This window comes from Pseudochaenichthys georgianus, chromosome 12 (assembly GCF_902827115.2).
Source record: "Pseudochaenichthys georgianus chromosome 12, fPseGeo1.2, whole genome shotgun sequence".
NCBI classification, from domain to species: Eukaryota; Metazoa; Chordata; class Actinopteri; order Perciformes; family Channichthyidae; genus Pseudochaenichthys; species Pseudochaenichthys georgianus.
Window position 1 is genome coordinate 1645928 of NC_047514.1, and position 14881 is coordinate 1660808.

General features: G+C 42.0%; 1 protein-coding gene across 1 annotated transcript in view; it reads right to left on the minus strand.

Moving 5' to 3' along the window:
* Positions 1 to 2848: 2848 nt before the first annotated feature.
* The window catches only part of LOC117456503 (ras-specific guanine nucleotide-releasing factor RalGPS1-like), a 45746-nt gene continuing 33713 nt past the window's right edge, over positions 2849 to 14881 (minus strand). Inside the window, exons 9-10 of the mRNA XM_034096415.2 lie at positions 2987 to 3126; positions 2849 to 2860 (exon numbers count right to left, since the gene is read on the minus strand). Coding sequence (XP_033952306.1) covers positions 2849 to 2860; positions 2987 to 3126 — 152 coding nt within the window. The remainder of the gene's footprint in view (positions 2861 to 2986; positions 3127 to 14881) is intronic.

Consider the following 14881-nt stretch of genomic DNA (forward strand, 5'->3'; position numbering starts at 1 on the left):
GGTGTGTGTCTCACCTGCCAGGTCTTCTTTGGAGGAAGCGATGCGAGGGGAACTGTTGCCAGGTTCAATCTTTAGAGACAGCCTGCAACGCAAAGGCTTTCGTCAGTTTGATTACAGTCAGGAAAGGATGCAGGATGAAGTCGAGGTCGACCGAGTTTTTAGGGGAAGTCTTGGTTATTTCGGAGCTTACTTGAAGTTGTCATCCTCTACAAACTTCTGGAGTTCCTCGATGTAGCGAACTGACAGCAGATACTTCTGGACATGAGGCAGAGTCACCAAGTAATCTGAAGGAACAAGGGATAGGAGATGAAACACTCAATCTAGTGACGATAGACACACAACATTTACAACTAGAAGTGGAATATAGTGAATACAAGGATGAAGGAAGGAAGGAAGTGAAATAAGACAGTATTATGGAACGTGTCTGGATTAAGATGTCTACGAATACACTTATGATTTGTCATGCAGTTGTTGGTGCTTTTGAACTGTGTATTTTAACCGGATAAGCGATTTATCGGACGTCTTGAAACAACCTGAGGAAACTTTAGCTTGTGTTCCCTATGGCCTGTGTTAACCGGGGACACTCAAATCTTTAACAAGAAACTGCTTTATTCTGTGTTTTTAAGCTTTAATAAGTAAGTGTGCTTGTTTTAGAGAGTAGGAGACCTCTGCTGATAACTTGGCTTCTGGTAAAACGATGCTGAACGATGGCATGTTGAGTAATCAGAAGAAAAGCTGAAGACCCTTGAACTCGCAGTGGCTCCAAAGCTGCTGACTCAGTGCTTTTACCAGCTGTTTTCATCAGGCCCGTTTGTCTCGGACAGAAGAAGAACCCATGCAAATATATCATTTTAATATGTTTGCTATACAGCAGGGGTGTCAAACTCAATTTCCTCGTGGGCCACATCAGCATTATGGTTGCACTCAAAGGGCCGGTTGTAACTATATAAATACATAATATATATGAAATAATGTGTTATATTATATTATTGCCTCGGCATTGGATTATTATTGGATAGGGTAATAACTTCATAATTAACTACGTCGGAAAGCAGAAGTCGAGGGAAAAACACTTGAAAGTCTCTTTCATGTCACAACATGAGATGCATTGTGGGACATTGTAGTTTATGGGCAACGTGCTTCTGTAAAATAGATAAGCTAACCTTTATTAATCCCCGTGGGGAAGGAATTGCCCAGTAGTTTAACAGCAACAGGTGTGAGATTGAAAAACAGGACAGCACAGATTCATAAAATTAAGGATAAACTCAAAGATAAATAAATAACTATAAAATAAGAAATTAATTTTAAATGAACATATGTAGATATACTGTAAAGTAGTATGTAACCGTATAATAAACGTATTATAATATTCTTTGCAATCTCTTGCGGGCCACATAAAATAAGTCGCGGGCCGGATTTTGGCCCCCGGGCCTTGAGTTTGACACCCCTGCTATACAGGAAAAGGAACCTGCATGTGTTTCATTCAAACTGGCCTGACTGCAGGAAATGGTGTGTTTCAGTCAAAAGCCTATTTAACCACAAGCATGCTCATTTATTTCCAAAGTATGAGACGGTTCATCACATCTGCTATCATGTGACGATGGGCACCTTGTAGTTCTGAGGATGAACACCTGAGGAAGTTCCTGCTGCCGAAGGACGACGTTGAAGACGACATGATGTTTCAATAGTATGTGCAAACGCTGCATTGAATAACTGGCAGTAGACAAGTTTTGGTTCTGTGGCAGCTTGATTATTGTTTGGTTTTACGGTCGAGTGCTTGCTGAAACAGATTTAAACAAACTACAAGTAGCACAACATAAGGCAGCACGATGTGCACTGCAGAGCTCCTGCAGAACCAGAGTGCTGGAAATGGTTAACTGTCAGACAGAGGTCAACTTCTATTTTATTAAATGTTGTCAGAGATATTACAGTGACTCACTCACCAGATGTATTATCACAAAGGTTTATAGCGCAATATGCACAACATAACTATCAAACACGACATACAATGGAAGGAAGGTTTGTATTATCTAAATCTAAATCAAAGATGGGACAGAAAACAGGACAGAGCCGTGGTCGGCTGCAACTCTTCTCCGGTCCACATCACTCAGCAACATGCTCAAGTGCATTTCAAAAGGTTGCTAAAAAGATATTGAAGTATTACAAAGTCAATGTGAACTGTGGCTATGTATTGCATATATTATTATGTACACTTATTTGTATTTTCTTCCACACAGCGGCGTGCGTTGAAAGCTTCACCATTCACTTGAATGAGGTCACTTTTTGCCGAACTGCATTGTGGGAAGCGGAGCTTTGCTGGCGTGGCTCGCTGCAAAAGTTGAGCAATGTTCAACTTTTGAAGCCTCGGCAGAAGCGTCAGCCAATCGAATCATATGCCGGTACACAGCGGCGTGCGTTGAAGCTTGCCGGCGGGCGTGTCTGAAACTCGACCAACAACCAATCAGATGAATCTCCCTCCCTGGACACACAAGCAGCGGTTTGATTGGCTAGAGCTTCCGCCGAAGCTTCAAAAGTTGAACATTGCTCAACTTTCGTTGCGAGCAACGCAAGCAAATCTACGCTTCGCTCCCACAATGCAGTTCGGCGAAACGTGACGTCTCCCCATTCAAAGTGAATGGGCAGAAGCGCTGAAGCTTCAACGCACGCCGCTGTGTGGACGGGCCGTTAGGATAAGATAATTGATGACCATTTTAGTTTTCACTTCATACAGCACTGTACATTGCATGAAATTATGAGCTGTTTTGTTTTGTTTTAATTTTGTTGTATGTTTATGTATGTTTTGAGTGTGTGAGGAGCCCAGGAAGAATAGCCAATGCTAGTGCTAGTGCTAATGGGGATCCTAATAAAGAACACGATCACATGGGACAGAAGTTGTTGTGATCCTAACTTGCAGACTTCCAGTATCTTAATAGTAATGTGTTGTATTCCCATCACACTATGGTCTCGAGTGTAATCAGATTGTTACCATAGCTGCAGGGACACCTGCAGGTCGGAGATGACCCTCAGGAGGGTTGTTCATCTTATTGGTCCGCTGCTCCGTCTCGATGATGCTGTCTGACGCAGGATAGGCTGAGTCGATGTAGATCATGTCCAACAGGTAGATCCCTGCAGGAGACAAGACGCCACATCCTGACTCCAGCTTTGCTTTGACAAAGTGTTCACTTCTGCAATGAAGTTCTGCAGACGAGAGCAATGAATCAAATGTACACACACCCATTCCTTTTAACGACAGAACATCTGGATTTGGGCGACGTTACGCACACACCGATACACGTTGTTATTGTTACACACTGGGGCTCAAACAAGCAACAGCAGATCAGTAAAGCATGAATAAACGGAGCAAGCTTGTAAGTCATACAGGTGGTACATGTATAATACTGTGTAATACATATACTTTTTTTGTGCCTTTACAAAAGATAATTCACGCTGAAGGTCTGATTTCTTGATTCCAGAACAGGAGGAGAAACCACACAAACACATCAAATGTATCGTGTTGTAAAACCGACCTGGAAAACATCACTTTCGTCTCTCACTTTCCTATAATTTGTCTTAATTACTGTGTTTAAACAGTTACTAAATACCAGACAGGAAACTCACTCTGAGCCTCACCGGGGCGAACCACACTTTTTGAATAAATAAACACAGAATATGAAGTTACACACCAAATGGTTTTGTAAAATCTCCAAGATATTACCGTTAAAAACCACAGCACAGGAATACAACTATGATTTCAGATGTTTGCATAGATTAACTCATTCTGTACGAGGTGGTCGGACATCGTTTACAGTACATGTTTCCTTTGGCAGTCAAATTATAAATCAGACCTGGTTTTCCAAGGATACTTTAGGTTAGCTGGACTCCAGTCCAGAGGGAGCTGTTCATACATCAGAAGCTGTTTAGTAACTGGCAGGCAACATATGTTTAGCAGTGATCTAACAATTAACAGCTTGCTGGCTAACAGCTTTCCAAAACATGGATGAATCCTATTTCTCATGTTCAAGCGAGACAAAAGGCTTCACAGACTCTCTCGCCCACACATTATTCTGAGTTCGAACACTACACCATCTTGGTTTCCGCCTGGTCCCATGTGTTGAAATGGCTGCAGGGCTAATTAAGCATCGCAGTGTAACTTTAGCTGCCATTATCACAGAGGCTCCAGACCTACAGCGGTTACTTCCAGTGACTGCTTACAGAGACAATGAAGGAAAGATGTCTATTGAAGAAGGATTCATTTCTATGAATGGGATGTTGTGGTTGTGTGATCGCTTACTCGTTTTGAATTCATGTTTTTGTAGTTGTGTGTGAGTTTTGTGAGAAGTCCTAAGCTCTGCGCCCGACAGTACAGTAACCCCACCCCTTGGATGAAGTGAAATGTGAGCTTGTTTTATATTTCATTCCGTTTAAACTTTATTACAGACACATCCTGACTGACTGTTGATGCATCATTTGTAGCTGAAGTTTCAATGGTAGTAGACTATTCCACTTGAGAGGAGGGTTGCAAAATTCCGGGAATTTTCAAAGATGGAAACTTTCCACGGGAATTTATGCGAATAAACTGGGAATTTTCTAAATTGAAGGTTGGCTCTTCATGGGGAACTTAAATGTACCGTACTTTTCGGACTATAAGCCGCGACTTTTTTCCCCATTTTCTTTGTACAGCTAACGGCCACTAGGGAACCTCCTAAATCTATGGATTTCACAGGTAAAATTAACCACCTTTAACTCTACGGGCTCTAGGACCGGTCCGCGCCCGCCACCTTTAAGCGGCGGGCTCCAGCAGGAAAAGCTGGAGGCCGGAAAAGAGTGAGACAGGTAGCGCGCCAAAGTAAAAGTGGAACGAGAGACAGAACGAGAGCAAGACAGACGGACAATTTAGCTGCTGCGGCTTATATGCAGGTGCGCTTTATAGTCCGGAAAGTACGGTAGTTGGGGAAAGTATATTTTAGCATAATCTTGACTAAAACAAACAGATGCCATTCAAGTACACTTGAATATCCATGCCATAGCACGCTGCTTACGGTATGGCTATTGAGACCACACAAAGGTGAGAGTGGAAAAACTGGTTGGCATTCGGGCAAACCTAAGGTTCTCTGAGCCGGACACAGAGCCATCCTCAACAGGCTGGACAGTGAAGAGGAAGAGGAAGAGTTGGATGTTGATGAGGCCCAGGAAGAGCCCGTTGACTGAAAGGGTTTAGCCAAAATGCAGAGGATCGCTTGAAGGAAGATTTGCATGTTTAATGGGACTTTGTGGAGGGAGAGGGGCTCTTTTCATTTAACATTTTGAATGGGATTTTTGGATGGGGGGTGCATTTTTGATCATTGTTTAATGAGTGGGGTTGGGGGGGATGAGTAATATTTAACTATTTAATTCGTCCTTCAATGAAACAAATAATTGTTCAATAAAATAATTAAAACTTGTTCTGTTCTACGTTAAAAAAGAAATCTGTTGAAATGTCATGTTTTTTTGTTTCCAAAATTCCCCAGCTTAACTTCCCATGGAAACTTTCCGCCCCTTTGCAACCCTACTTGAGAGCCAGGCTCATTCTGATGCAGTTTATCAGATAATAATCTGACACTTATCCAAAGCGACTGACTGAGTGCAATAAACCATAAGGACATCAAGAGAAGTGCTGACATTCACTTCAAACAAGCAAGACCATTGCAATTGCTGGTGCATAAGTTGAACTCTTAAGTCTTAAGCCATTCAAATGTGTAATGGCCAAGGTACAAGCTATAAGATACTCAATAAATAATCAATAGATTCAGTTTGTTTCTCTGTGGGAATCTCCAACTGTGTGCGTTCAGTTTGATAAGTAGAGAGCAGATGTAGAAGCCCTACAGACCCATATCTCCCAAACAGGGAATACGCTATTGCAATTGTAAATCATGTTTGGGACAAAACACCAAGCAGCTGTCACCAAGGCATGATGCTAAATTGTGTAAGAATGTACAGTGGGAGCACAAGTTAGAAAGGCCTCTCCTGGCTTATGGAAACTAGGAAACACACACCTCAGGGCTCCAAGACTTTACTGTGCACAAGGCTGAGGTTAATTTAACTGAACATTCAACAGGAGGTAAGAGATGTAGGAATCCTAAGTGGGCAGTATGTATTGGCTCCAGATCACTGAGCTTCTCTGGTGAAATACCCATTACCTCAGTTCTTCCATTAGGCAGTGTGTGTCTCATGTGGTGGTAACCATGCACTGGAGAATATTATTACAAATATCCACTCATGCATCGTTATGATTTAAGTGGAGGACTGGCAGAGTTTAAATCTACACAAGTACCAACTAAATGTTAATCAATATCAGCTGTAGTTGGTTGGTGGGCCACACATGTAGAATGAACTAAGTAAAAAAGGTGTCTGTTTATAATTACTTTAAAGGTGTCTGTTTATAATGACTTTAAAGGGGACCTATTATGCAAAATGCACTTTTGTATGTCTTTTATACATGAATATGAATATGTGTCCCCGGTGTGTCAGGGAACTCACCAAGTGTCAGAAAACACAACCCCCTCTCTTTTCCTCCATACCTAAATCTCTAAAAACGGGGCTGCAATGGATCTGATACAGACTGATACAGATTTGAAATTGCTCTGACGTCAGAAACGGGGTGCTCCGCCTATGGCCAACTCTCCACCTATCAGGGGAATGAGAGGTTGCGTGGCATGGTAACCGCATGGTAACCGCATGGTAACATGACGCTCGTGCCTCGCCCCCTCCTTTGCAGGGGGGCGTGGTCAGCTGCAGCTCATTTGCCACAGAATCAGCCCTTGTGAAGACAGGGCTGGAATAGAGCAAATAGAGCGAAATGAGGCATGGCTAAAATGCATGATCTGTTTGGTATTTTCAAAAAAAAACTTCACATACATGTTTTATATAGGTATGGCCCTACAATATAGTATTCAAATATAGCATGATAGGTCCATTTTAAGTTAGGCTGGAGGGCTGGATTACCAACACGTCAATATGGTACCCAATGTTGAAGCCCTGTGTTGTGAATGGGCCTTTTGTCAAGGCCTAGTTTAAAAACAAGACACTTCACCTGAACTTGCTCCTGTGGGTATTGTCCACAGTGACCATTGCATGTATAACAAATACATGTATGTGTAATGTGTATCTGTAAAGCGCTTTCTTTGAGCACTGGAAAAGTGCTATAATAAATGCAAGGAATTATTATTATTAATTATTAAAAAACGTAATTACTGTTTTTTAATATCCCTTTCCTCTGCGCAGCCCACTTTTCTCAAATATCACGTTTGGTTGAATGGTACCAATGATGTATTGGGCAACTTTAATCAAGCCTTTCCGTCCTGGGCTGAGCATTATTCATGCCAGTTTTTAAAGGTTTCCAGTCAGGATGAATTCCATTGAGATAAACAAGATTTTTCTTTTATAAGAACTTGGCAAGGATATTCACTTTACTAAGTTTCCTTAAGAAATTCAGCTATTTCTGAGCTATATTCACCAAGATGTGTGATGATCAATTTGGCAGCAAGTCGTTCTCTAAACACCTGTCTGAAAGGTTGTTTATTTCCTCTCAATGATGGTAGTGTCATCTGAAATGTTGCAAGGATTCTCTTCATGTTGAGAGCTGCAGTCATGTGTGCACAGTGTAAACACGAATGGTCTGAGTACATAGCCCTGAGGGACTCCGGTGTTCAAAGCTTTATTGGAAGAATCTTAATAAAACTGCTAATTTTCACAAGTCAAGTCAATCCAAGGAAGAACACCAAGTATACTTAACAGAAAGACATCTGCAGAGGCACGAAGCCAGTTTGAGTCATCAACTTGAGAATGGATTTAAGATGTTTAAGCTTCTTGATCTGGGTCATATGAGGGAATAAATTAGTTGTCAGTCTATAATTTAACTTTAAACGTACATTTATTGATCCCATTGCGTCCATTAGGAGTTAACCTCCACATTGGCCAGCTCATAACAATAAACTCAAGCACGAAAATTGAGTTTCACACTTGTTAAATACTTTATCACCCCATGTATTAATATCTACTCTTGCAAAAAATTACGGCTAGCAGGCCTTGTTCATTCCATAAGCATAAGCATGTGTTTCAATTGGACTCTCTTCAGACAGCAGTTTTACAATCATTTCTCACTTATTTCATCTCAGTCTGGTGGTATCCCATAATTATGTTCTCTCTATAATCCTGCGGTTTATTTTTTTGAAAGAAAAAAAGGCTACCGATCTGTTCCCAGAGCAGCCTTAAACGCAATCCACCCATGCTTTGTATTTTGATCCACAAACAAAGGCAAGAACAGACATGGTTCAAGGGAGACCATTTTCTCTTGGAGTGATTACTAGACTTTTTCTTTTATTGTCTGGACATGTTTAAGTGGATACGTCAGAAGTTGGGATACGATGTGGAAGATGGAGAAAGAAATAGCATTTTAATAGGGCTTTGGAAAAGACCAGGTGGCGGTGATGGGGAAAGTGCGGTCATAACATTCACAGGACTTCAATAAACTGATGAGCCATACTGCACCTGTGAAAACTGTTGAAGTACGGTAAAGAAAAGGGTTAATGAAAATGTAATTGGTATATTTGACTGGAGGTGTACTGTGTGTGTGTGTTCGTGTGTGTATATATCTGTGTGTGTGTGTGTGTGTGTGTGTGTGTGTGTGTGTGTGTATCTACCAGTGTGTGTTTATGTATGTGTGTCTGTCACTGTGAATGTGTGTGTGTGTGAAGATGTTTACTGTCCTGAAGTATAAGGATTTTCCAATGACAAAAAAATCTAAATATTGGGGACAACTGAATCAATTTATCTTTTTTAATACAAAATGAATCTTTAAAAATGTCAAGACACAATTGCAACATAAGAAAAATATTAATCTCGCCTTTTTTAAATCCTTATCTAGAAAGCGGTACTTAAAAAAAAAAAATGGTGGTAGGTTTATCAACGAGGCAAGGCAAGGCAATTTTATTTATATAGCACTTTTCAGCACGTGGCGATTCAAAGTGCTTTACAGATTAAAAGCAACAGACATTTAAGAACAGATACATTATTAAAAAGGCATTTAAAAACAGGCATAATAAGCAAAGGTAATGAAATAAATAAATAAAATAAACACAGCAGGTACAGAATACATGACTAAAAGGCTACTGTAGTGTGAGTATGGGCAGCTCAATTAAAAGCAGCGGCAAATATGTGCATTTTAAGTCGGGATTTAAAAATCGGAAGTGTTTCGGCGGACGTGCACGATAATAACTAAAACCTGCTTTTCCATGTTTAGTGGTTATTCTCGGAACAGAGAGCAGACCCGACCCAGAAGACCTGAGACTCCTGGATGCTTCATAGTGATGGAGGATTATACTTCATCTATTATTCACGTATGTTCTTCAAATGTTTTTATATATCTGTAGTTTGTTATTTCCTTTTAATAGAGTGTGTGTGTTCGTGTGTATGTTGCTCTGTGCAGCTGTGTATTTTTGTTCGTTCGTGTAATATGCGAAGGCTATATTGTGGATCTTAAGAAAATATATATGTATTTGACTGCTTTCTCAATCTTTCCAAACTGCGATCCAACAGGACACATTACATCAGCCCTTTTAAAAGTGATGCAACATGGAAATTAGTAATCTTTAATTTTAGGTTCTGCAACTAAAATACACTTCTGTTTTATACCCTCTAACGACATCGCATGTACAGTATAGCACCACTGAGACTAGGACAAAGTGATTGGAAGCTTTCATTGTGTTCATGATAACAGACGTCTCATATCTTTCACATGATTAAAGGAATTGAGTCTTGAATCCTAAAAACTATGGGTCACCAGAAAACGCCTCCCTCCCTCTACTGTCAAGATGCATTTTAACGATTGCAATGAGTAATTATTGGACAGCATCGGGTATAATGGCTGTGTGTGTTGAGTGATCAAAAGCTCGACTGCTGCCCTGACAAAGCTAGAGATGCTATTTTCCAGTCTTGCTTTCCTGGCGTACGGATCGCTTAATGTCACAGACGCCTTCTGTCTCTGGATCCACCCTCCGCTGGCTGGCCTTCATGCAACCTGGACAGCGGTCTTCCATTGAGAGGGCGAAGGACACCTCAGATACTGTATCTGGCTCCAATTTGACATTAAAGCTATTCAATTATTTCAACATATTAGAGCCGCAGCATGAGGTCACTGCACAATCACAGCTGCCGTTTCAATCATTGATAAAAGTCTCTGCTCCATCCAGAAAAACGATTGTGCTGCCTTCTAGAAAGTTTCAGATCGATCATAAAATCCTACTCAACAAGCTACAGTTCATAGGTCTGAATGAAATAGCCATCTCATGTTAGTAGAAGTAATGTTGGTAGAAGTGGTTTCAGGTACTATGCACCTTTTAAAGGGGCCCTATTCTGCTCATTTCCAGGTTCATATTTTGTTCCTTTACGCAGCGTCCACACGGCGGCGTGCGTCGAAGCTTGCCTGTGAGCTTGTCTGAAACTCGACCAACAACCAATCACCTGAATCTCCCGCCCCGGACACACAAGCACACGGTTTGATTGGTTAGAGCTTGTACTGGCATATGATTTGATTGGCTGACGCTTCCGCCGAAGCTTCAAAAGTTGATCATTGCTCAACTTTTGAAGCGAGCAACGCTCCCACAATGCAGTTCGGCAAAGCGGGACGTCGCCCCATTCAAAGTGAATGGGCAGAAGCATTGAAGCTTCAACGCACGCCGCCGTGTGGACGGGCCGTGACTCTGACATGTCTCCATGCTTTAATGTTCAAAAAGCCATTTATTTTTTCTCATACTTCCTGTGCTGCAGCACCTCTTTTCACCCTCTGTCTGAAACCAGAGCCCAGTCTGCTCTGATTGGTTAGCTGGCCGGCTCTGTTGTAATAAGTAATAATAGGGCCCCTTTAAATGGAATAAACGGCATCAAACAACATGTTAGTGAAGTGCAAGTCAGGGTTTTTGTATGACCTGAATAAATCATCCACCCAGACACCTTTATCCATCACAGTAGCATCAGGATGTTATGCCACTAACTGGAGTGTCGCTGGTGAAAAAAGGACGTTGGCAAAATAACTAATTGTAAAAAAAGACGTAAAAAACAGAAATGTAGCGCCACTGAAAATATGCTTTCCCATACAGACGTAGACAACATGTTAGAAACTGCTAATCTTTCCTGAATCTTGGCTTGAAACCTTTCCACTGCCTGTTGCATTCTTCTCCACGAGACACCCTGCTTCCACTGAGATATTGGCTGTCCATGATATCAGCTGTGCTGGCAGCTCAAACTTAATTATGACATCTGCATAACACAACACAAAATGCCTTTCAAATATGTATGGTTGATGTCATCCCAACAGAAACGAAGTCTCGTGTGTAATGTGTTTCAGCTGGGCTCCGTCTGCTGAGCTTTACTTCCTGTCTCCCTGCTTCTTTGACGCTCAGCGAAACCCAGTCTCCATGCACTGAAAAAACTGAAAGGTTGACTTTAATTAAATGCATTATGTCAACAGATTTCCCATCACTGTATTAGGTTAGTTCCATCCATCCATCTTCTCCCGCTTATCCGTGGTCGGGTCGCGGGGGTAGCAGTTCCAGCAGAGAGCCCCAAACGTTCCTTTCCCTGGCGAGATCAACCAGCTCTGACTGGGGGGTCCCAAGGCGCTCCCAGGCCAGCGAAGAGATATAATCCCTCCACCTGGTCCTAGGTCTACCCCTCGGTCTCTTCCCAGCCGGACGTGCCTGGAACACCTCCCTAGGGAGGCGCCCAGGTGGCATCCTAACTAGGTGCCCGAACCACCTCAACTGGCTCCTTTCGACGCGAAGGTTAGTTGAAAGCAATAATATTAAGTTAAAATATTAGGTTCGACTTAATATTATTGCCTATTACAGTGATGAGAAATCTGTTGACATAATACATTTAATTAAAGTCAACGTTTTTGTTTTTTCAGCGTGTGTCCATCAAATCCTTCCCCATTCAGACGGTATGCGATCCTGCTGCTTCACAAGTGATGCAGATCCTTTAACGAGGAAACCTGGGAGATCTGATACCGGATTTAATTGCTGCTGCAGAGCAATCATACTCGTCTGACAAACCTTTACCCATTTTCCACTTACATTTGCTTTGCTCGAGTTCCATGCCGGGGCTAGTTTTGGTTTGGAGATTGGTGAACTTGTGGATTTCCTAAAAACCCATTTGCTTTTCCACTAACTAGAGTCTGATAGGCGCCACGTCATGACATCGCCGCTTTTCCAAGCAATGCCACCACCAATGTTCCTCACAAGGACACCAATGACAGACTACGGCAAAACTGGGCTCATGTTGCTTTTATACTTTCAAAGCCAGATTAAATTGCAAGCAAAACTCTTCCAGTAACTTTCTACTCTTCAACACACTGAACTGATGTCGCTCACTTTAATACTGACTTTGATGTAAGCACCTCTTAGATATTGGTGTTCGCTGGGCAGTGAGTTGGTGAGCTGGCGCCGTTGCCGTGGAAACACGATAAAAGTGTTAAGGCATCGGGATCCAGCTCTCAAACTGCCTCCATGGAAAAGCACTGCTGGTCTTCTTTGGTGCCTCTTTCCATTATGTGTTAAAAGCGTATGCTATACCCTGCGTCACCCTGCTTTCTGATCTCCTGGAATAGCTAGCAAACTATTTCTGAACAACATGATTATTCTAAAGACACTTTTGGTATACATTGTTATTGCTACCAAACCGATTGAGACATAAAGTTCAATTCGGTTAAAGTTTAGAGTAAAATACCAAAGACATCATAATATGCTTTCTGTGTCTTTTAGTGTGTATGCTTTGTGTAGCTGTACGTACCTGTCACTGTGTATGGATGTGTGTATACTGGAGGTGTGTGTGTGTGTGTGTGTGTGTGTGTGTGTGTGTGTGTGTGTGTGTGTTGCAAGTATGTATGTATGTGTGTGTGTGTGTATATGTGTGTGTGTGTGTGTGTGTGTGTGTATATACTGCAGGTATGTATGTGTGTATACTGTATGTATGTATGTGTGTGTGTGTGTATACTGCAGGTATGTATGTGTGTGTGTATACTGCAGGTATGTATGTGTGTGTGTGTGTGTGTGTGTGTGTGTGTGTGTGTGTGTGTGTGTGTGTGTGTGTGTGTTCAAAGTTTAGAGTAAAATACCAAGACATCATAATATGCTTTCTGTGTATTTTAGTGTGTATGTTTTGTGTAGCTGTCACTGTGTATGGATGTGTGTATACTGCTGGTATGTGTATGTGTCACTGTGAATGTCTGTGTGTGTGTGTGTGTGTGTGTGTGTGTGTGTTCAAAGTTTAGAGTAAAATACCAAACACATCATCATATGCTTTCTGCTATATTCTTGATTTGATAAGTTACATGTTGTTCCCTCACCGTTGTCTGTATACTATCATTATAACTTTTCTTAGGTGGAATTGTCCTTTTTACTTTGGACTGGAAAGTCTGGTGAGTGTCTTTCCTCACATGTCCAGTCATGGCCTTCCTCCTCATACTAATTCTAAGCAAATGTAAAACGCATCACTTCCTGAAGGCTCGTGAAAGACCATCCGAGCGCCATCTGTTTCGTCGAGTACAGTCAGTAATGCATTGCTCCATCGGTCAGGAACAGGCATGACTCTGTCCTCCAGTGTGTTCTGTTTGCATGACTACCTGTCGGCCATGACGAGGCCCAGCGGAGTGCATGACAAGAAGAAGAGACGGGAGAGAGGCCGGGACACGTCGTCCTTTATGAAGCACAGGAAGGACGGAAAAGATGCGGGACTGCACGACGTAACGTGTGAAGCCATTACGAGGCTTCCTAAGCATGTCTACACAGAGGAAGATTAATGGCTCTGATATCACACTCCGCTGCATCTGGACGTTTCCACTTCGTATGAAGTCATTTCTACGAGTATACTAATGTGTCCTTTTGTTTATTTAGTCAAGTGTGTTGACTTCAAGCATACACAACCGCTACATCTACACATGCAAGGTATCAATCAGTTTCCCTTCCCTATTCAGCCTCTCCTGATGTCATCCATTGACAAAGACATGCAGCCGTGCAATCTGAAACAATCAAGTCACTGAATGTGTATTGAAAGTGTTTGTCAGGTGTTATGTAACCAGTAGCCGTTTCTATGACAACATAACACACGCTGTCCTGACTCCACCTGGGCGTTTGGCAAAGTGTGTGAAAAGACAATCCCTGCTCTCCCTGATAAACATCTCAGCGTGTAAGAGTATAAATAAGAGCGGGTGTGTGTGTGTGTGTGTGTGTGTGTGTGTGTGTGTGTGTGTGTGTGTGTGTGTGTGTGTGTGTGTGTGTGTGTGTGTGAGAGCATCTGTTTGTTAGTTTGTGTGCCTTTGTGTGTGTGTGTGAGGCTGTGTGTGTGTGGTTGTACCCATCTGTGTGTATTTATGTGCATGTTCGGGTTTGTGTGTCTGACTGTGTGTGTCTTGTGTAGCTGTATGTGCCTGTTAATATGTATGCATGTGTGTGTACCTATCAGTGTGTATGTACTTGTATGTCAGTCACTGTAAGTGTGTGTGACAAATGTTTTTGCCCGGCGATAGTGTTGCTACTGTGTGGCATACACTCACAAACCGCTGCAGGTGTGTATTTGAGAACTAAGTGAAATGGAGTGTAAAGAGAGGTCACACACACACACACACACACACACAGGATGGAAAGTTTGAATTGCCGGAAATCTGTATGCAGTCAAGGCTTTGTGTGGACATGAAAACATGATGTGGATAAATACAATGCGATGTTCTCTAATAAGCAGCAAACATAGATGTTGACAGCGTGTCTCCTAGCAACACCTGAAAGGCCAAAAACATGTATTTCTATATTGTATAATCCAGAGGAACAACAAGCGTAGATCAAAATACATTCTC